The 22840-nt window shown below is 40.7% G+C and overlaps 1 protein-coding gene across 1 annotated transcript; it reads right to left on the bottom strand.

Moving 5' to 3' along the window:
- Positions 1-645: 645 nt before the first annotated feature.
- On the bottom strand, positions 646-21106 carry LOC102197813 (G protein-activated inward rectifier potassium channel 2-like). The gene is made up of 3 exons (XM_005748324.1): positions 20874-21106; positions 6521-7438; positions 646-1814 (listed from the first exon to the last, which is right to left on the bottom strand). The coding sequence occupies exons 2-3, from the start codon at positions 7413-7415 to the stop codon at positions 1462-1464; spliced, it is 1248 nt and encodes a 415-aa protein (XP_005748381.1). The 5' UTR covers positions 7416-7438; positions 20874-21106; the 3' UTR covers positions 646-1461.
- Positions 21107-22840: the final 1734 nt, after the last annotated feature.

Genomic DNA, 22840 nt, shown 5'->3' with positions numbered 1-22840 from the left:
AGGGTTACTGAAGTTGGGCTAGCTGGTATATAATGATGTGCTACGTGACCGCTAGCGACACAGCTATGTTAGCATAATATAAACAAGCTAACTTTTTTTTCCCACTCGATAAAAGTTAGCGTGAGTGTTCTCGGTGGTCAGGAACAAATGTAATCGCATGGCAGGATGCTGTAAAAGGACCAAACTTCAGCCAGGAGAACAACTGAGATAATCCATCCACAATACGAGCATATACTGCTGCATGGGCTGGGCTGTAGTTACATCCTAAGGTTTTAAAAACTGAGCTTAAATAAATGATTAGCGGTAATAAAAGCTGAGGGAGGTCAACAGTGATCACTGACTGTTTTAGGAGCTTTTTGAGATCAAATAGAAGAAAATACATAACATTAAACATGTTAACAACACAAAAGCCATATTAAACGCAGACTACTTTAGGCCCGGAAGTAGGATTCGTGGCGTCATCACTGAACAACCGGATAGCGAGGGACCACTGTATGCAATTTTAAGTGCAAATTTCAGAATTCGTAAACTTATAGGAAAAGCAGACAAAAAACAAAAAGGTGTCCTGAAAGTACGTCAGTAGATTCTGGATTTGAGTAAAAGTGTTACAAAAACAACATCTTACCAAGTTCATAATAAGCAACTTACTGTTTATTTATTGATACTTTTAGGTGACAGGTGAGTTATTTCTGGAGACTCAAACAGTCACTAACCTTCATCAGAAGACTCCAGTGTGCAAAAGTGACAAAATGCAGTTTTTAAAGGGCCATTGTCTGAAGTCAGTTAGCTGTAAACAGCAAGTCATGGCTTCGTGTCGTACTACTTTAAACGAACACTTATCATTGGGGAAGAATCTTTCATTGGTTTAAACTAGAGTTTGCATCCATTGAACTGTATGTGTTCCTTATAACAATAATAATAATAATAATAATAATAATATCATCATACAGTATATACAGAATACAAGATAAATCAACTGCAGTTAATGTTTATACATGCTTATATATTCCTGAAAAACAAATAATGAAAGCTTTATACATACAGTAAGGCAGAGAATATATACAGAACTAACCTAAAGGAAGTAGTATCAAACATGTGTCAAATACTGCAACAAAACAAAGAATTTAAAACATTTTGTAATATATACAAAAATACTTAGCAAATGCCCCTAGGAATATCTTAATAGAAAAAATAATAGGAATCTTGTCAGGAGGACATCACATTATATTTGAAACATGCACTTGCCGCAGGGGGTTTTCACTCCAGCGGTGGGCCACATGTCTACGTGTTTTCTCGTTTTTGGGGTAAATGTAAATCACTGAGAAAAAAGCAGTTCGTGGTGCAGGGGTACTTGGTCTACTGTGCTCATTGGTCCTCAATGGGTGGCCTTCCTCGGCGGGAGACCAACAGTACAGTCCATTAATCTCGTTTTGACTTCACGCTTGCCTCTTGCCACGCTCGCTACACTTTGGACTCACTCTCTAAATTGGCAATGTCCCCGTTCCTCTCGGTCTTCTCACTCTTCCCCTGCTCGTCCAGGTTGGTTTTGGTCTCCTGACCCTCCTGTTCAGACTCTGGCAGCCCCTGCTGGCTCAGCTTGCTAGCCAGCGACCAAGTTAGGGGCAAGCGGGCGCGGTTGGTCATATCAGCGAGCTCTTTGGCACTGCAGGTGGGTGTGTCAGTTTCGTAGATGTCGTGGAAGCTGTTGTAGTCCACCTCGTAGAAGCCGTCCTCCAGCGTCAGGACGGGCGTGAAGCGGTAGCCCCACTTGATCTCACTGCTGACGTAGGAGCTCCTTGCCTGGCAGGTCATACCTGGAGAGACAAAACAAGGAAAACCATTAGAAACTGTGGGACTCGTGTAGTCTTAGCAATCTTTAGTCAAAATGGGAGTCCTAGTCTATTGCAGTAATTTATCTTTGGCTGTAAGGCTCCAAACAGCAGCAACAGACACAGAAAATCTAGCATTAAACGCATTGGTGGAGGTGGGTTGCAAAGCAGCTTGCAGAGGCAGCATCAACTTTATGTACGCTAAAGCAGCTTAAATAGCACACCCCATCAGAGAACTTTCAGTACGATGTATAGAGCGTATGGACTGGTGTCATTGTCCTTTTGTACGACTCAATTTCTGCCAATTTTTAGCTGTTGGACAGGTTGTTCTAGAATATTTATACAGACGCAGTGACCTTAATCATCCCTCCACCACCATGCTTCATATTTGGTTTGAGTGTTTGTGCTGACATGTGGTGTCATCTGTCCAAAGGGCTGTTCAGTTGCGGTTTTGCAAACCTAAGCTGTGCTGCCATGTTCTTTTAGAGAGAAGAGGGTTCCTCCTGGTAACCCATCCAAACCAGCTATTTGTTGTTCAGTTTTTCCCAATCGTACTGTCACGAACTTTAACACTGAACGTGCTGACTGAGACCTGTAGAGTCCAAGATGGAGCTCTTGGGGTTTTTGCAGTTTCTCTGAGCACTGCATCGTTTGACCTTGGGTGAATCTGCTGGTATGGTCACTCCTGAAAAGATCTGGATGTTTCACACCAGTAAACTGCCAGAACACTTGCTCTTATAGAGGTTAACCAAGTAGATTTATATATATATATGTTTTTTTTGTTGTTGTTTTGTTTTACAGTTTTACAAATTGGCACCATTTAGTTTGCTGTAACAGCAACTATCACAAATAACTGGATTATTTAGACAGATTTAAAAAATGTGACAGTTCTCAGGCAACGTCGGCAGCTATAAGGAGCATCTTTTTTCTATAAACACTCAGCAGATTTATGGCAGGTTATTTGCGATAAACAGCAGGAATAATGATATCCTCGGAAAGTGTAAATTACTCAGGGAAAAGCTGTGATTTTTTTCCCTTCCCTCCCTCTGTCCACTGTCATCACTCCCAGGGTCCCGTGGGGGTCTTCACAGCTCAGAAGCAATAGTAGATTTATCCTGAAGCCTCCCTGAGGCTCCTGTCATCACCCTGCGTCACCATCCCCATCTGCCAGATGCTGCTCACACATTTTATCTTCCACAAACAACCCATTTGCTTCCCTTTGAATTGCTGCGATCAAGTGCATTTTAAGTGCTATAATTCCCTCTGCATTACAACTACAGTAACTAACTTTCTGTTATTTTCAAAGCTCCTGTCCCTTTCACCTTACATTTGCACCTATCTTTGAAAAATCGAAGCAAGAAGTGACAGCATATTCCAGTTTCCCGCTTTGTTGGGCAGAAGAATGATTTCTGAAAAATGGGCATTGGTGGCATTTATTTTCTCCTGCTTGAGCTGTGCTAACGATGGTACTAGCAGGTAGAGTTGGATTTAAATGAGGCTTATCCCTCAACGTTCGCCTGGATGTACAGGCGTGTTGTTGTAATCTTTACAGCATCGTTACTGCAGGTGATTTAAACACACTTCCTCTATGGTTAGTTAACTGTAACCAGGAGTGGGTCCTAATCACTTTCCAGCAGCGTTTACTTGTGTTTTCATATTCATCAGTGAGCTCTTTGGCTCAGCTGTCTGCAGGAAACAGAGTCCTCAGTGAGCCTCCAGCAGCTGTTTCAAAACACGTCACGCAACGATTATGTAATTGGTTCTTTTTGTTTCATTGAGTCTGAGAGTGAGACAAATGATCGAACACCAGTTCAGAATTCAGGCATTTCAGCAACCATCTCATCTAACATGATGATGTGAAAATCGAGTGATTTTTGGGATGGTGACGCAAATCGTTGGTATCTCCCTCACGTCTCCTACTGCCCATCCAGATGTTTTGGTCATCCTGCTCTCGGCTGTGCAGCTGTGCTCTGCACAGGCCCTCATCTTTTTAAATCTAACTCTAACGCTTTACATCTGTCTTTATATACATCTCTGTTAGCGTTTCCTCATCCCGGGGACCTTCTTTAAGATAGACGATGATGATGTGTGTCTGAATTGAAAACATAGCGTAATTAAAAAGAGCTGCATCAATTGTGTTGACTGCTGCGGCATGACTGAAAGGAAACTTAATTGGGACACATTTTAAAGTAGAGGTGGCACGATACCACTTTTTAATGTCCGATACCAATTCCGATATCATAAATTTGGATATCTGCCGATACTGAGATGAATCCGATATTTTGTAATCAATAAAACTGTTTTTTTTAAATAAATATCTTGCTGCATTTTGTAAAAGTTCATAATCAAGTTTTAAAAAACAAGAGACTGAAGCTATTCTGTCATACCTGTATGCAAAAAATACACTGCACTCAAAACATTTTATAGTTCAGCAACACTGAACTATAAAATAATAACTTTAAATCTACACCATCCCCCCTATTCTGGTATTTTAAAGAGTACTTAGTGGAAATATTAAGCAACCTATCTAATAGGGTTGCCAACTCCCAGCAAAAATATTAGGGAACCACCCCCCACCCTCCACCTCATGATGCTTAATCGATGTAATCAACTTTAATTTAATGCAAGTGTAAGACAAATGCACAGAAATCAATTCTTTTTCTACAATAATTAATTAGATTCAACATCTTTCTTCAACAGAATTGCAGACTGCACAGATGGTACCTTCCCAAAGGAAAAAGTACTATAGCTTACTAGGGTATATATTAGACTTATTACTTACTATATACAATAATGGATTTCTATACATTTAATCAGATGACCACTTTTGTTGTAAGATTCAGATAATTATTTATTCAAAGTTTTTAAATGACATAACAAAGAAAAGTATTTCTTTGTGCCCCCCTCTCCCTGTTAATGCCCAACCTGGCCCCTCTGGCAAAACTTTGCTAGACCCGCCCCTGCACAGTTACCAGCCGTCAGCTACGTAAAAAAGGATCCTGGTGTTATTTGTCTCTCGGAAACAGTTCATAACTTCCCTTTAACTCACCCGTTCAGTAAGGACATCTCCTGGTTTCATCTTCATGTTTCACTCTCGCTACATATCCAAATGGATATCATGACCAGCAGCTTTTACAGCTGTGGCTCCAGCAAACCTCAGCTTATACTAGAAAGTAATATTAAATACATTCTAACAACAGCTTATCACGCTTAAACGTGCTGGTGTTGTTTATCCGCTGGTTTCCTCTTTCTAGCGCAAAGTGGGCGATAAACAATCAAGACGGGACTTGCAGCAGAAAAGCCGATCAGCTGATCATTGATCAGTTTCATGTTTGAAGTAATAACAGGAGAGGAAGGGGGAGTGAATGAGAGAAGTAGATGCAACTGCGCAGCAAAGACAGAATAACTCCAGCTTTGTGTCTATTTTTTAATTCTAGCTGAAGTACGGGACAAATCGCTTCCTTTTCACCTCAATATGGAACTCGATGGCCAGTCCAGCTGTGGCTTAATATATCAGTTGTTAAGCTTAACGTGGAAATACTATGCACACATTCAGGGATGAACTTACACACTTGCTTTATCACGTGACACATACTGCTCTGATATAATATGAGAAAAAACACTAATGCTGGACATATACAAAATTGTGTTGCACCTCCTGTTTGCATATGTGGTGTGATGAGGTTAATTAAACCTTAAACAATGTTGCAAAAACTAATTTTTGTGCACCACATAAAAGCAGACCACATGGAGACTAAAAGATGGCTAAATACCTCTGAAAAGCGATCTTGAAACCACTGACTATCCCCTGTCTTTAGCATTTTACTGGCTTTATAAAAGAGTTATCCGCATTAGTAAATGACTAGTGGCATGTGGAACAGGAAGTCTTGTCCCAGTTATCTCCTGCCACCCTAAAATTATCTGAGGCTGTCGTCAGGCTTATTGATGGGTTCCCAGATTGACCCTGTGGGAGACGTGTGCACCAACTTTCAGTGGAAATCCCTTCAAAATAAGATTCCTTACGGTTGTGCCAGAAGAAGAGTGAGTGAAACTTAAAAATGTTACAGTGACTTAAAAATGAATGTATTTCAAAGGACATTGTAGTACATTAAAGCTGCAGAGTGCAAAGCAGTATTTGATTCCCCTCCAGTGTCTTAAGGTAAGATGTGGTTCATTGTAGGTCAGCAAGCTCTGACTACAGGTGAGCTTTTGTACTGAAGTCCACTGCCTTCTATGTATTACAAATCCAGCAACAATACAGTAAATCCAAATAAACTTGAAGAGATGTTTTTTTGATAACCTTCTGAGATATATGAGAAGTTGTGGCCAGATACACTGGTGTTCTCTCAAGATGTGCCTTTAATGGCAGATCCAGCGTAATGGCAGCCAGTTCACTATTATCAGAAAAAAGCTGAAATTCTAACGGCAGATTTAAGTATTTTAACAATTATTATTCAAACATACATACTGAAATCCAGCACAGCTGGTGGCATTGGTCAGGCTGAGCACTGAAAACATGTTTGTAATCATTTTGTTAAAATTACAAAATTAACTGAGCACTACTCCAGAGATATGGTGAAGCAGTTCTCTGCAATAAATAAAGCATTAGAAAGTCATTGTGTGACATTAGATCCAATAAACAGCAATTACTGTACACCTTAACCTCTGAGATTTTGAATCTGATGACTCACCTGTGGCCTCCACCATCCCCTCGAGGATCACAACAATTTCCAGCTCCTCCTTGGACAGGTGGGCCTGTGAGATATCCCAGAAGGGGCTGTTTTGATTGATCTCATGGCAGATGATGAGTGGCGATACCAGGAAGAGCCTGTCATCTCCTGTGTTGTAACCCACGTTTATATCTGTCTGGTTCAAAGGGATGAACTCCCCCTCCTTGGTCTGCTTAGACTTGATAAGCTTGGCCCTGATTGAAGCCTCGACGATGTGCGAGTTTCGGAGGTCTCCAACTCTGAACATCAGGCACAGCCGACCATCTCTCATGGAGATGACCGCATTGGTGGAAAACACTAGTGTCTCAGCCCGTTTCTTGGGCTGTGAGATCTTAACAAACATGCAACCCACCATGAAGGCATTCACGATAGATCCCAGCACTGACTGAACTAAAAGCAGCACTATTCCCTCGGGGCATTTGTCCGTGATCACTCTGTATCCATAACCAATGGTGGTCTCTGTTTCAATGGAGAACAGAAACGCTGATACAAACCCGTTGAGGTTATTGACACACGGAGTCCACTGGTTGTCTGCTATATGGTCCAGATCACCCCGGAGGTAGGCAATAAGCCACCACATGAAGCCAAAGAAGAGCCATGTCACCGTGTACACCAACACAAAGATGAAGAGGTTAAACCTCCACTTGAGATCTACCAGTGTGGTAAAAATGTCTGTCAGATAGCGGTATGTCTCTCGGACGTTTCCGTGATGGACGTTGCACTTCCCATCTTTCTGGACATACCGCTGAATCTTTTTCACCCGGTCGATTTCTGCCAGGTGTTTAGGCAGGTCCTCTCTGGCCTGCTTTGGCAACTTGGGCTTTCTGATTATTGGGCTCTCCACATCCTGCTCCATGGGGTTTCTCGGTGGATTCAAGCCTGCAAGACGAAGAACACAGCAGTGATCATGAGTTAGCAAGTGCAGGAACTCTAAGATGATGGTGACACATCTAGACGGTTGTTCAGGATCTAACTTATTAATATTTCAATACAATCAATACGATGGGTACCTCATTTGGCGTTATTTTACTTTAGATGCAGTGTGGTGTTTTAGAGAATAATATTTGACAGACAAGGAAGTATAAAAACAAATCCACATATGGAGCGTAAAAGAGCATACCACCTTGGTGTTTTGTAACCACATGTGATAAGTGAACTGCAACTATGACTATCAAACCACATGCTCAGACTGGATGGTCTAGATGGTCTGGATGGCTAACAACTTGTCAATCACATGTCATTAGTCTACAGCTACATAAACTAAAATATATCAAATCAAATGTTTATTTTTTTCCAAACAATCATTAATTAAGGAAAATATGCTGGTTATAAACTGAATGCATTCCAATCAAGAAATTTATTTGACCAGGTTGCATTAACTTCAATGTTTCACAGTGTAAGTGTAACAAAATCACGCAGGAAATTTACATGTAAACAAATTACTTAAAGTCAGCATTTTGAGCATAAATAATTTGAGATGTATTTGTTTTTTCTTTTCAGAAAACACACATATAAAATAACAAATATTTTACAGTTGTTTACGTTTGTAATTGGAACTTAAAATTTAAATATATTAGATCTGTCTAATTACAGTGAAAACAAGATAATATGAGCCTGCACAAGTCATTTTTTCACACTGTGTTTTTCACCAATCAGCCATCTTCAGTTGTTCAACCCTTCCCCCCTTCAGTTTCCTGGAGCTGCTACGACTCGCCCAAAACAACATCATCACCATAACAAATTGTACTTGACGTGGAGCAGTGGTGGGCTATTTTCATGGAGATGTCTGAATTAGTTTGAAAGCATAAACAATCGAAGAATTATGGTAAAAAGAAGAAAGCTCCTCTGGCTTGGTTGGCACAGAGGGTTAATTATTTTTTTCATTTGGACATGAATTATCCACACTGTCAAGAGTGGGGCTTTTAATGAAAATGCCACCCGAATAATACGATTCAGAAGTAGCTTTGGAAAACACGTCACTCAGCTCAGATTCATTACGGAAAACAATTACAACTAAGCAATAGTATATTGTTATTCCCAACGTTAAATGGCTTTCACTGCTGTGCGTACATCAGTGCTGAATTCATACTTTTTACTGCATTGGTTAGATTAGCAATTTAAATTTAATTCCACGGCGCCATCTGCAATAACAATGAAACCATTTGTGTGTGGAAATTAGCGTTCCTGATCGTATTTCCGTTGACCTCTGCCCACAAAGAAACTAACAACAAATTAAATTAATGCAAATCGACATTTTTGTAATGCATATTTTCTTCCGTCTCACTTCCCAGACTACTACAGATTGTACTAAATAACACATTAATCAACACTTGTTCTTGAGCTGCTATGCTGCCCCGATTAAAACCCACAAACTGAATTTAAATGTACAGCTTCTGTCATAAATCTTACCCTTAAATGGACATCCCAACTGCATGTTTTCTTTATTGGCCTCTACTATAGTAGCTTTGCATGATTCATGGTTTAAAATAATCTTTATTTCTATTACTGGGCTTTGGGGCTTTAGCTTTTCTCCCTTTAATCACACGTTGCTCGCAAATAGAGGCAGCAAGTGCATTTGTGCATTGATGTGACCATATTAGGGTTATCCCCAGAAAACATCATATAGAGCCAATAGAAGAAAGCAGTCTGATGTCTGAGCTTGTCTCACAGTTTGTTGAATGCAAGACCCAAAGAGCAGGCAGAAGTAACAAAAATGCACCTTTTATTAGGTTAAGTCCACAAGGGAAATAAACAGAAAAATCCAGAGTAGGAAGGTAACACAGATGCTTTGATAAACACTGAAGTGAAGGACTGGACTATTTAACCACATGGTAATGATCAAAGTGGAGGGAGCTGGGGAAATGAGTCACAGGTGGAGACACTGAGGACACTCAATGTCCTCATTGTCAAATCGGTCACAAAACACCTGACAAAATGAAACAGGTAATAAGAAGAGAACTAAACTAAGGAAACTCACTGAACATGGGAAACTGTGGCAGGTATAATAATAAACCAAATACAAAGACCTAACTCAAATATCAGACTCCAAAACGCTAAACTAGAACTTACACACTACAGAGGACTAACAAAAAAAGACAAATGTCTCAGTCACACTACAGTGAAAATAGGACAGAGTCATCCTTCAGACTAAATCGGTGGTTGCACTGAATTTTTCACGCTCAGAGACAGACTGAAAGTAGCTATGGTGATCTAACTGGACACCCAAAGGTCAAGCGTGCACCAACGCTCAACCTCAACCTGTGCAATCACATTCAGGGTGATTGTGCACATCACTGGGTGGAAGACAACCTGTCTCTGAACAACTCGGGTTTGACTTCTGCTGACAGTAAAAAAGTTTAGCTTTGCAAATAATTGTTGTTGAATTTATAAATGCAGACAGATTGCCAACACGAGGCCAGAGAGGTTCAGTAAGTAACAGCCATACTCGATGAGTCAGTAAAACACTGAGGCTGTTCTATAAATTCTCAACTGCAACTCTACCAAATTAGATGCGGCAGAAATGAAACACAACAAAACGCTACATCCAGTTTAGTCACAGTAATACAAGGCAGGCTCTTTATCGAGCCTCTCAAAGATCACGTCGAAGTCTACAGGTTGTCCGCTCTTTACATTCTCTCAGTTGAAGCTGCTTTTGTGAAAAAGGAAAATGTCTGGAAGGAGTGCTTACAGATGCATTTACAAATTAAACCAACTTAGTGTGGACAGTGTGAGTGGCAGCTACACAAACAAGGCACGCATGCAAATAATATCATAAACAATAGACCTCCTACTCTGCCATTGTTTAAAGCCTAGTGCGCAGATTCACCACCGCTAATAAACAGGCTCAGCGTGAATCCGGGCAGCTTCGGGTGCAGCTGAGGGAAAACGTGTCACCGCCTACGCTGCCAACAGCAAACTACGCTTTGTCACAGTAACTCATCCAGTGCAGAGCAAGTGTGTAACACCAAATTCAGGTTGTAATTCAGCTTCGTGGGTGCTGAGGAGCTCCCCGGCAGCCACGAGGACGCCATACTGCGAAGTGAGATTGAGAGCCATCACCCAAACTCACTTCGTATCCTGACAGCCCTTTTAAGACGTCACTTTTAGCTCAGGTTGGAGATTTAACTTAGTTTCCCAACAAAGCATTGTGTACAGTGGAGTATTCTGTGTGTGCTGTACTGTTGTGGCAAAGAGGCTTGGACAGGAAAACTCATGCATGTACAAAATACTCATACATAAGTTTTTAAGCAACACTTTTAAAGTTGGGCAGTTGTTGGGATTTTCAGTCATTGCAACAGGATAGTACAGAGAAGACAGGCATTAAATAGCCTCTGCATTAGTCTTATGGCAGTGGGTCACCTAATCAACCCAGTGAGCTACACCAGAGACCATCCAGTCTCTTTTTTAACTAAAAGCTTGGAAAACTGTGTGTATGTGACATGAGAGTTGTCAAATGACATCAGAAAAACTGAAACACTCTTTTTAGAAAATGAGGAATTTGTGCAGCTGCTGCAATATTGCTATTATAAAATAGTTACACCATTTGGATCATGACATTTCCGGCTTTCAAGCGATGTAAAAGTAAGGTGATGCTATTTAACCTCCGCTATTCATAGCTTTTTAGCCCTGCCACTTCTTCTTTTGTCTTCCACTTGTCCAGTTTCTTCAAAAGTTTTAAGAACAAACCGCACACCATGCTGAGATATGCCACCGTTTGGAAATCATCTTCTTGGTGCAAAAATCGAATTTTATGTCTGTCAAACTGTTACTTTTGGCATTTTTCAGAGATTCAACTAAAGAAACACTAAGTAACAAAACACCTAAAGGTACCATAAACTCAACACTGGTTCATCCCTTAAGTTAGTTGTCTTTTTTATGCTTGAATGATTCATAGGTCAGCATTAAATGGCTTACGAAACAATAACACAAAAAAATATTCTTCTGAGTGAAAAAGGAGCCAATGTCCAAAGACAAACTTTGGACCTTCAGGAAGCCTGGAGAAATAAGGAGTGGCTCAAGACTGAAGCATGAAGAATAGATTCAACAAAATCTAACTGAGACTTTGGAGTATATTTTTAAATAAAGCATCAATATGGAAATTCAGATAACATAGGGTCACATAGGGAGACCTCACAAGGTTAAATTAGAGCAGAAGAATTATCACTCGGTTCATGTCAGGACCTCTGAGGATTAGGAGAAAAAAGGGGGTCTATAGCCTGAGTCATTTTGTTTGACAGACATTATTAAGATATTAATGTCATTATTCACTCTATCCGTGGGTCATGCTCTCTATATCGAATCTCTTAAAGATCCCTGATCTGCTTCCTGCAGCCTACACATGTTGTATGATCTCTGAGTATGAACGCTAAAAAAAGAGCAGAATAAAAGGCTCGCATGAGACTCAGGTGTCCAAAAAGCTCCGCTGGCTCGAGTTTGACGTCATTGTTATGAAATGCACAACTGTCAGAAAAACATGCCCACATTGACAAAAATAAATAAATTGAGCTCTGAGGACAATTTGGAACCAGTTCTCAACTGAACTGGTTCTTTAATCCACACTGTGGTTGCACAAAATTAACTCGGAGAGTTATAAAGTTGGTCCTGCAAGGTTAAACTTCGCATAAAAATAGAACTTTTAAAGACACAGAAATGAAAGAGTTGCTCTGTTATTTAATTTGCTCGCTCTGAAGGTGGAGTTTAGTTAGGAGGAGTGATTCTGTCAATGTTATTGAACCGCCCTCATCTAGCCTATAATTTAAGGCCCAATCATTTAATTATTTTACACTAGTTTGAAATGCTTTTCTGGTGGTTTATGGTAAATATTGTGATATAAAATCCATCCATCCAGTTTCAGGTCATGGGAGAGCTCGAGCTTATGCCAGGCAGGGCAGATCCTGGAAAGCTCGCCATCCTATCACAGGGCCCTTGAAATAGCCATGGCAATTAAAATTATATCATCCCAATTTTTTGTACTTTCTTGAGGCTGTGCATATTGTGTTTTTATAGATGTAAAACAAATTGTGTGAAAAAAGGTTGACTGCTTGGCCAGAGAGTGGTCTATAATACGATATCCAGGACAAATGTTGAAATCGGGCCTCATCATCATCCTTTCGGACAGAGCTGCAGATAAGAACCGACACTAATTGCATTTGGTAAAAAAAAAAGAAAGAAAGAAAGAAAATAGGAAAAAAATAACCTTGAGTCAGATTTAAGGAAGGCTGCACTCTGTAAACCCCTCAGCCTCTTAAACTTCCTGAACCTGACCTCTCCTCCTTAAAGGTCCCTGCTGCGCCGTCCTGTCCGTTTTTGTTCTGCGTGTGGTGCCGAAAGCTGAACACAGCGGGGCTTGTTGTGTGATCCCTCTGATAAGTCTGTCACATTAGGAGTTTCTCCCCCCGACCTCCCACACCTCCCACCCCTCCGCCCGAGCCTGCGCCTCGGACTGTCCTGAGATCAGCATTGATTTCCTTTACTCCGCACATACGATCCTAAGCCACCACCATCAGCGTTCCTACCACTGGAACAAATGGCTGTGCTGAAGCCGTTCTGCTCTCCATTCACGGGGGAATATTATGAGCTTGAGCAGCACTGGTTTCCATGGCAACGCACAGCTCAGTCTACCAAAGTGCTCACAATATAGCAGGAATGTACTGGATGAGGCCACGGCGTTGGATAACATTTGTCTGTTTCATCTCGTTTCAGCGGGGCCCGAAGGAAGAACAATGTGCTGCATGTGCTTTGTGCACAGAGCTCCCATTCATGTGACATCTGTTTTTTTATTCTAATGCTGAATATCTGTGAATAAATATCTGATAACACCGGCTTATTAAGAGGATGTTTGGCACAGAAAACAATAAAACCCAAGATAATGAAATAAAAGTTTAGTGCTGCCAAGTCTCACGGGATGAATTTTATCTCATTTGTGTAATCAATAAGTAAATATTGATAACAAATTACAGCAGCTGTTATCACTATACTGCTACTCGGCCCCTCAGCTCAGTGGAGCTTTTCAGCATCTTTGAGCTTTTGGTTTCATAACCCACCACTTTACCACTTTTGATTCTCATGGCTCTTATAGTCTCCAAGTAGCTGCTTTAAATATCTCTAGACAAATGATGACTTAAATAGCTATTACATACATATTAAATATACATATTACATAATATACATATTGAAAGCTGAGTGGTGATGGTGCAGGAAACTCTGACAAAGGAATGCTTTTTTGGTGAAGCTCACTGGTTCCAGAAAGGCTTTGTGGTTATTATCTGTATAACAGCTGAGAGAGAGAGAGAGAGAGAGCTGGCACACACGAAGCAATCTCTGTAAACAAATATCTGCTTATGAACATTCAGAATCTGTGATTACGGGAAGCGGTTTTTAGTAACAGAAACTTTCTGGTTCTCAGGCGTAGTGTCTGGATGCTGCTGACCAATCATGCTTGAGCGGGCTTTTGCAGCATGCAGGTAAACAGACGGCGTGGAGAACAAAAAAGGGGTTAAATTTTCCAAAAAGGAAAAAGCTGCTGCTTTTAGGGATCACCATAGCGGGTCATCGACCTCCATCTCACCCCAGCATCCTCCCCTGTCACACCAACCCTCTTCACTACAACCATTAACCTCCTCACAGGTTTTCCTCTTTTCCTTCTTTCTTCTTCAAGGCCTCCTCTGCACATATCCAACAAAATTTTTTTATATTCCTTCTGTCACAAATCACCCTGAGACTCATCTCCGCCTGCTCCACCCTGCCTGCACTCTCCTCATCTTTACCTATCTAGTGCACCGTCCCTTGCTTTAAACCTTCACTACCTCTTCTCCTTGCAGCTTCCCTGTTACACCTGCCTGCCTCTCCTTCACACACGTGTGCTCTCTTGCTTCTACTTTCATCTCTCTTCACTACAGAGCATACCTCCACCTCTGCAGCCTTTCTTCCACCTGCTCCCTGCTCTCACTAGAGTATCATCTGCAAACATCATAGTCCACCGTGACCTCATTGGTCATCCCGTCCATCAGGACTGCAAAGAAGAAGGAGATCTGACAGCAAATACATTTTCTACAGTTATTTATAAATGAATCAATGACTGGTGCATGAACCAATAAGCTGCTATGTAGATATTAAGACTGAAAGCCTCCAAATACTGTCTGTTGCCCCTAAAGGCTAAGTCAAGACAAGCTGATGGGCTCACAGCTGGAAAAGGAAGCAAACTACGTGCCAGAAACTGTAGTTCCTCAAGTGGCCACTTGAGTGTTCAGTGTGCTTCAAATATGTTCCCGTGTTAAAATGTTAAAACTTCACAACATTAAAAAGCATGTTTACAGCCTCTGTGGATAGTTCCATCCAACATAAATACACTGACGGGGGAACATTTATGTGTGCGTCCTCATCAGCCTGCAGATTTGAGCTGATTATTAATGAATTATTTGTGTTTTATTGAACTCTAGGATTTTAAGCTTCAAAGCAGGAAGTCTGTTCCTCTTGTCAGAGTTATTATAGCTTTGAATTTTCTAATTAGTTTTTATTTTTATTTAATTTTGACTTCTTGTTCTCAATTCATTTTAGTTTGGGTAAGTTTTTTTATTTTAAAATGTTTCGTTTTTATTAGTTTCAGTGTTAGTTTTAGTCTTTATTTTATTAATATCTAAAATATTATCTTCTATGTCATCAGTAATATTTAGGAAAATCAACACAGGTATTACACACGCAGTCTTGTAGACAAAGTCTCAGTAAACATGTAACAATTTTTACCAAACTGACACATACTTAACGTTTGTCAATATTTAATATTTCGTCTCTATTTTTATTTTATTTTACTTCATTTTCAGTTAGTGTTAGTTGTAATTTTGTTTTATTTTATTTATAATATACTAAAATTATGGGGGGGGAGGGGTTTAATTTAGTTTTAGTTAACTATAATAACATTACCCTTCGTATACACTGTGCCACCCCTCCCTCGAGGATAGTTCATCCAAATAAGGCTTCAGTCAATACAGACTGGTTGGTGACCCCCAGATGACCTCCGGTTGCCAGGAAAAATGTGTTCTTTGGTTGGTTGGAGACTGGTTACTGACATTTGCTACATGGCATCACTCACAAAGACTGTGCTGCACCAAAGACCTCATCCTGATCGCTTTCATTACTGGCAGATTTCGGTCGTGGTCGCTGGTTTGGATGGTTTATGTCTCAGTTTTCACAGTCTCACCATCTCTTCATGAGTAGTTTGCAGACAATGCAAACTATGGGCAACCACTCACAAACTGGTTGGAGAACCCTTATTTTGAAGACTGCTGGTTTTACAGGTGGTTTCAAACTGGTCTCTGGGCCCCTGTCCTATTTGAACCTTAATATGGTGAACCTTTGGTTGTAGGCCATCTATCTGTACACCCACAGATTTTCAGTTAAACATTAGGCTACACGTGAAATTAACAAGCCCATCTATAAACCGTATATGGCCTCATGAGGCCTAAAGGTAGATAAAGATGACTTTTACAGGAAAGCATCCCCCAAAACAGCTCATCCCACCATATCCCGCTCATGAAGCTACAAACGGTGCTAAACTGAAACACTGGAGGATATTACACACAAGATGGTCCGTTTCACAGATGGTTACACAAGTGCAACGATGCTGAACATCGTTTGTTGGCCTGCAGCAGGATGCATGTAGACGTGCTGTGTAGGATGAACATCGACTGATGACATGCGTGAACACAACAGCAGCAGCAGACAATCGTGTTATTGGTGCTTCAGCTTCTTTCTGTGTCTTTGCCGTTTGGGGGTGATTGTTGACCAGGTAGCAACATCCAGATGTGGCTAAAATCCGGCAGTAGCCGCATGGGGACTCCAGCTATTTTTAGCCACACAAACAGCTGAGGACAGGCACTATAGACGTCACATGCAAATAATTTTCACATCCTAGCACAGATTTGATCTGGATCTAACCTTGTGTGTTTTAAGTGAGCTGACTCTTTCACAGGAAATGTGTGGGCCTGGTCAGTAAGAATGTTCAGGTATATCAATTTAAGGTTATTCATCAAGTCTGCATTAATCACCAGAAGTCATTTGTAAAGGCTAATGGGTTTGTTCATTATTGATAAATTGACTTTTGTGAGGGCATCACCCCGTGGGCTGAACTCTGGGTGTCAGTCACAGTTTATTTAAGGATCTTTATTAATGGGTTATGAAATCCCCAAAGCCTTTAGTAATCTTAAAGTAAGCAAGTTTTGAAACACATTTTTAAAAATGTGTAAATGTCAAAAGCTCCCTCAGGCTTTGAAGCTCATCTGTGCAAATATTCATGTGCACATTTTGATCATCGTTGATATGCAGCCACCCAGAAGTCTAGGCTTGGTGTCTGTGTGTGTTTTTCTGGGTATTACGTCGCTTTGATGTTCAGTTTTAATAGTAGAGTGTGCGTAGTATTTTTTTTCCGGCCCTCGGTTGTGATTTTATGTATTAATTTTGGGTTACACACCATGCATGTATTCATTAAAACCTGACATCCTTTAAAGATGGGCCAAAAAACACCTTTCATGTTTGAGCAAACTTGTTCATGCTCACATCATCTTTGTTCTCATAAAGAATGTAAGACTGGTTTTCTGCAGGGTTTCTGCACACAACAACAGAACTAGATTTTTTTTTAGATTTTTAAAATGTTTCAAGCATTAATTTTTCACCTTTCTGAGCTATTTCGTTTCATCTATGTTGTTTTTTTTAAATAGAAATTTCCAAATTGTTAGGGTTAACAAAACATATTTCAATTGCATTTTATGCTTTATTAATCAGTTTTACATTTGTTCAGCATCAAGCCATCCACGACTGTACAAGTTCCATGTTGGCAGCATGTTACCACAGTTCCCAGAAGGAAGCAGCCTTTTGGGAACTGTGGTAAGAAGGTATTAAGCAATCTGGCCATTGCTTAATATCTTCATTTAACCTGTGCAGCTTGAGAAAAGAATTTTAGTGCAAGAGTAATTCTTAAACCTGTATTTTACTGTTAAATCAACTTTTCTAAGTAATGACTTTTGTTAAAGTGCAATAACTTTAAAAACAGTAATCGCATTAAAATTGCTAACTGAGTTTCTAGAGGCAGGACACGACAGCTACTGGGCAACAAAAAGCTAAATTAGAGAGTTTTACTGTAAACAGCTTTTGTTATTGTCAGTATTTTCAGTGTTTCTCCATCAAAAATGAAAAAACAAAAAAACAAAACACAGACACTCATCGTAAACTTTACGCCAGCAGCAAAATGCTTTCAGCCTCCGATGGCAGCAAAGCAGCAAAAATGTGAAGCTATGCTGAAAAACATTGATAATATAACATTATTACTTTATGAACCTCTAGTCATTTCTTCTTCTCTTCCTCTGTCAACCAGCTGATTGCTACGACTCTCTGAGCCTGGCTCTGCTGGAGGTCTCTTCTTGTTAAAGATGGAGTTCTTCCTCCCCACTCTCACAGCAGAGGTCATTGATCGCTGGGGTTCTCCCTCTAATATTATACAGGCTGTTGTTGTAAACAAAAAACAACTTATTACCTTCTTTAACATGTTACCTAAGGCCACTTATAACTGGGTTTATAGTGCAACCTTTCGATGCTTGTTCCACCTACACACTGCTGCAGACCTGCACTCTCCAACAGCAGCAGCCTCCTCCACCACAACAGCATCTTCTTCTATAGCACTTAGAAAAAAACTGCTCAGGAAAGATAAGCCAAGCTTATGGCCTGGTCTCCAAACTCCCGAATTCCTCCTCCAGGCCTCAGCGCAGGACATGAAATAGTCAGGAAAAAACAGTCATGGGCAGGAAGTATATGTCCATGTCTGCAGCATATGTTGTGTCCAGGCTCTTCAAAGGCAACGCATCACCCTAGCAACCAAGAAACAACTTGGCAACTATATTTTAACCCAAATTGCAACATATATAAGTAGCCAAGTAGCTTCTTATGATTGGAAATGCTTTTAAAAAAACACAACTGAAGTGAGGAAATCTAAATGACTTCCATCAGTTTCAGAATGTGGACTTTTTCACCCTTTAATAAAAGGAGAAAATACTGATTTTGAGCACATTGACAGAAAAGCAGCACACGTGCCAAGAGAAACTAAATAATAGAATAACAGTTGTGACTGTTTTAGAAACTGCTGTGAGACTGAGGTGGATTCTAATATGATGTTACTTTGGATCAAGCTCTGAGGCCTCAGCCATCAGGACCCACAGGATCTGCTGCCAACGTCCTGATGCCAGCCACCACAGGACAGAGGGTCAGAGCTGCTTTGGCAGCAACAAGGGGAGAAGGGGTCTGCATGTTATTAGTCCGGTGGATTGGTCTACGCCACAAGAACAAGAATATTGTTACTAATGACCTGATTTCTGATATTTTGACATGTCTAGCCAGGGTGGTAGTCCAGGGAAGGAAAATGAGCCTCAAACAAAAAACATACATTTTATGCAGACAAATGCAAAGTGACTATCAACAGAACAGGATTGAGTTAATATCAACTGAGACACAGTATCAGCAGGAAAACAAGCACAGAGTGAATTCTGCTGAATCGTGTTACCAGCACAAAAACGGCGTTACTCCAGAGGAGGACCACAGAGTGGAGACTGGCAGGAGCCTCAGGTAACCGACTTAAATGAGCAACACAGAAGAAAATGTTTTTTTAAAGGAGGCTGGGATCCAATGTACTCACTGTCTATTGGATCAAACTATTTATACTATGCTATTTCATAAGGAAAAATCACTGCAGTTGGAAACTGTGAGTCAGATTTACACCTGAACAGATTTTAATGGCAAATATCTTCATAAAAAGAAAGAAAGAAGAAAGAAATCTTCATAAATTCTACATTTTAAGGCTTTAAAATGAAAGTGGTCAAGGAATTACCGGTTTCATTAACCGCTTGAGATTACAGCTGTCAGATTTATAACCCTAAAGGACTTCAGTGGACACTAAATTCCCATTCACATTATATTTTATAACAGAAAAAGAAAACAGGCTGTAGAAGTTGCCAAATCATGTCTCTCTTCTTCTCTTTTACATTGTGCAGGGTACAATCCAATAACTAAAGTGCCGACTGCACTAAAAAGCTTTATTATGTGGTGTCGCCTAATGGTTTTTGTCCGTTGTGGTTGTGTTGCTGCATATTTGTTTGCTGCTTGTGCAGAATTATTAATGTTTCTCGGACCACCCGATTAAATGACTTATAAATAATTAATTACACCACTCCATTTGAGTTAATTATACCCCGGCAGAGCCTGCTTTTCACTGCATTTCTTTTGCATTTCAGCGCCTTTCTGGAAAAACCTCCAGCACATCCCAGTTTGCCCAGTTTATAACCCCTACAGCACATTTCTAAAGCACGACTGAAAGGAAATGAACCATTTCTGGACTTCGTGCTTGCTTTTGCACCATCTCAGATTTATAAATGTTTCTGGACACACATCTTAACCTGGCTGCCTTATGAAATTAAGTTAATGAATGAATGAATGAATGAATTAGAAGGGGCTGTGTCACGACCTGAGGTTATTCAAGTGTGAGGAGCTGTTAGTTTATAATTTATTTTTATCATCATTACAGTTCATTTCAGTTTTATATGCGAGTATAATTTCTGTTTAGGGGAAGTTTCAACCTTTATTTAAAAACTTTTATATGTATTAAAGAAAAACACGAGTGGGCTGGTTAAGGGGAGGAGGAGGTTTAGCTTCACCTGTAATCCAGGGAAAAGTGAAGTGAATATAACAGCAGGGGTTTTTATTACGACCCGGCTAAATGATTTCGAGAGCAAACCAAGCAGGAGATATTTCCCCCGCTGTCACGGGTGTGGGGATGTGTAGGCGATCGCGATTATAACAGCAATAATAATGATAATAATGATGATGACGATGGCCTCCTGTCGTTGCTTCATTTGCTGCCTTTATGTGCTGCAGTGTGGCTCGTTTATTAGCCTTATCTGTGTCCTGTGGTGACGTGAGGCCTGCAGGCGCTCACAGCCTGCAACATTTTCTTCAACACCTTCCAGTTTCTTCCATCCGAGCGGCTGCTTTCCTCTCCTTATCATGTCAGCGCACAAAACAGCCGCCGGGAGCTTCCTCAGTCAGCTTCCACCATCTGAGATGCGCCTTTCCCCCTTATCTCTCTCTCCCTCTGTGTGTCTGTCTTTCTCTTATGCTGATTATTATTGTCTTAATTAATCTCTGATATGCACTGTTATGTAACTATCCACCCCCCACTGCCCTCCTCCCCCCCTTCCATATAAAACACATGATTACATTTAACAAGCCGATCATCAGCATCGCCGCAAGGAGCCGCGCAGGAAGGAGAGGCTCTTACCTTGTGCAGCAGATCAGCGATCACTCCCCGGCTCATTTTAAGCCGTTTCGTTCCCATGAAAAATCTCCGCTGAGGCTGCTGGTCTCTGATTACCGGGACGCTGTTGCGAAGACCGAGTGAAGAGGAGCCACTAATTCCCCCTTTCCTCCATCCCCTATCCGTTTAAAAACCATCGGCCGTCAGCCTCCACCCCTCTCAGCTGGGAGAGAGACATAGGTGGGCAGTGAGGGAGAGAGAGGGAGAGAGCGAGAGAGGAAGAGGAAGGTTGAGCAAAAAGAGAGAAAGAGTAAGCAGAGAGAGGGGGAGGAGAAGGAGGGGGACTGGAAATATGGGAGGTGATACAATACAGTGCGGATACACAGTGCATGGAAACATCAGGAGAAATAAGCAATATATCAGTAAAACAATGCAAAGTAAATGCAGAAGCCTTTCTGACATCATTGTTAGACTCGTGAACGAGGTCGCTTTAAATTTCTCAGCAGTTCGTTTGCCAATAATTCAATAAACTTGAAAAAATAAAAGAGGCATCATTACAGGAGCTGCAGTATTTTGGTCAAATAAAAAGGACGTCATTATAGGACATAAGCTATACCATACATACACTTGGCCACTTTATTAGCTGGACCTTGCTGGTACCGGGTTGGATTCCCTTTTGTCTCCAGAATTGCTTAAATTCTTCTCAGCTTACATTCAACGAGACGCTGGAAGAAGAGAGATTTTGGTCCATGTTGACATGATAGCATCACGCAGTTACTGCACAACAATGATATCAATCTTATGTTCCACCACATCCCAAAGACGGTCTATTGGATTGAGACCTGATGACTGTGGAGGTCGTTTGAGTGCAGCGAATTCACTGTCATGTTGAAGGAACCAGTTTAAGGTGACATGGCACGTTATCCTGCTGAAAGCAGCAATCAGAAGATGCTACACTGAAGCCACAAAGGGATGAACAGGGTCAGCAACAATATTTAGGTGGGCCAAGGAGCGCCAGTAAAATATCCCAACACCATTATATCGCCAACAGCCTGAAACACTGATACAAGGCCAGATGGATCCATGTTCTCATGTTGGTTATGCCAAATTCTGGCATTTCATCCTAGCTGCTTACATAGATACTTACCCTACATGTGAATATCACAGCAGAAATCAAGATTCATCAGACCAGGCAACTTTTTTCCAGTCTTCTATCGTCGAATGCTGGAAACCCGTGTGAATTGCTGGGCTATATCATAAATAAATGCTCAGTTTGAGGCAACAAGGACTAACAATCCTCTATATATTAAATGAACATATAGTAAGAGGAAAAATGTAAATATATTTTGCTAGCATGTTGATTTTGTTATTTTTACACTCAGGATGTATGCCTCGGTGCTCTCCATGGTGCTGAACCTGGATCCTCCGGGTCTCCACTCGCATTGCTGGAAAAATCCAGGCAATAACTCACCATTGCTGGCAGGATTGAGCTGACTTGCTGAAGTAGCATCCAGTAGTTTAAGGCGCTTGCCCTCATTCCACTCATCCTGGACATCAATGTCGTGGTAATTTTGGGCTGTTAATGATTTCTGCAGCATAAAAAGGATTTGTTTGACATCACTGGACTGACAAATACTCAGATTAATGAGAAAGTCCAAGGAACTCTGAAGATCTAAGAAGCATAATTGAAGTTATAATTATATAAATTTACCTGTATATACCTATATATTTGACATGTCACCATATTGCCAAGGTCTGGAAAAAGACCAAAACTGTCACTGTCCACTGTGATGGACTGAGAGGCCAAGCCAAATGCCTTCTGCAGAAAAGTTTTATGGTCACTCAGATGAGACAAAGACTGAGCTATTTGGTTACAGTGACAAGAGGTACGTTTGGAGGAGAGGTGAGGCTTTCAAACATAAGAACACTGTACAAACTGTCAAGCATGGTGGTGTAAACTTCTGAACACAGCTGTGTAAGAACATTAAAAA

Source organism: Pundamilia nyererei, unplaced genomic scaffold (genome assembly GCF_000239375.1).
Source record: "Pundamilia nyererei isolate P.nyererei 1_Seehausen unplaced genomic scaffold, PunNye1.0 scaffold00219, whole genome shotgun sequence".
Taxonomy (NCBI): Eukaryota; Metazoa; Chordata; class Actinopteri; order Cichliformes; family Cichlidae; genus Pundamilia; species Pundamilia nyererei.
Note: the sequence above shows the minus strand (reverse complement) of the source record. Positions and strands in the feature narration are given on the sequence as shown.

What these genes read in the sequence shown, in the direction of transcription:
- LOC102197813 (XM_005748324.1), bottom strand. Translation starts at nt 7,415, where the DNA reads ATGGAGCAGGATGTGGAGAGCCCAATAATCAGAAAGCCCAAGTTGCCA. An exon ending in GGGGATGGTGGAGGCCACAG is followed by an intron (nt 1,815 to 6,520) that starts GTGAGTCATCAG and finishes TTGTCTCTCCAG; the next exon opens with GTATGACCTGCCAGGCAAGG.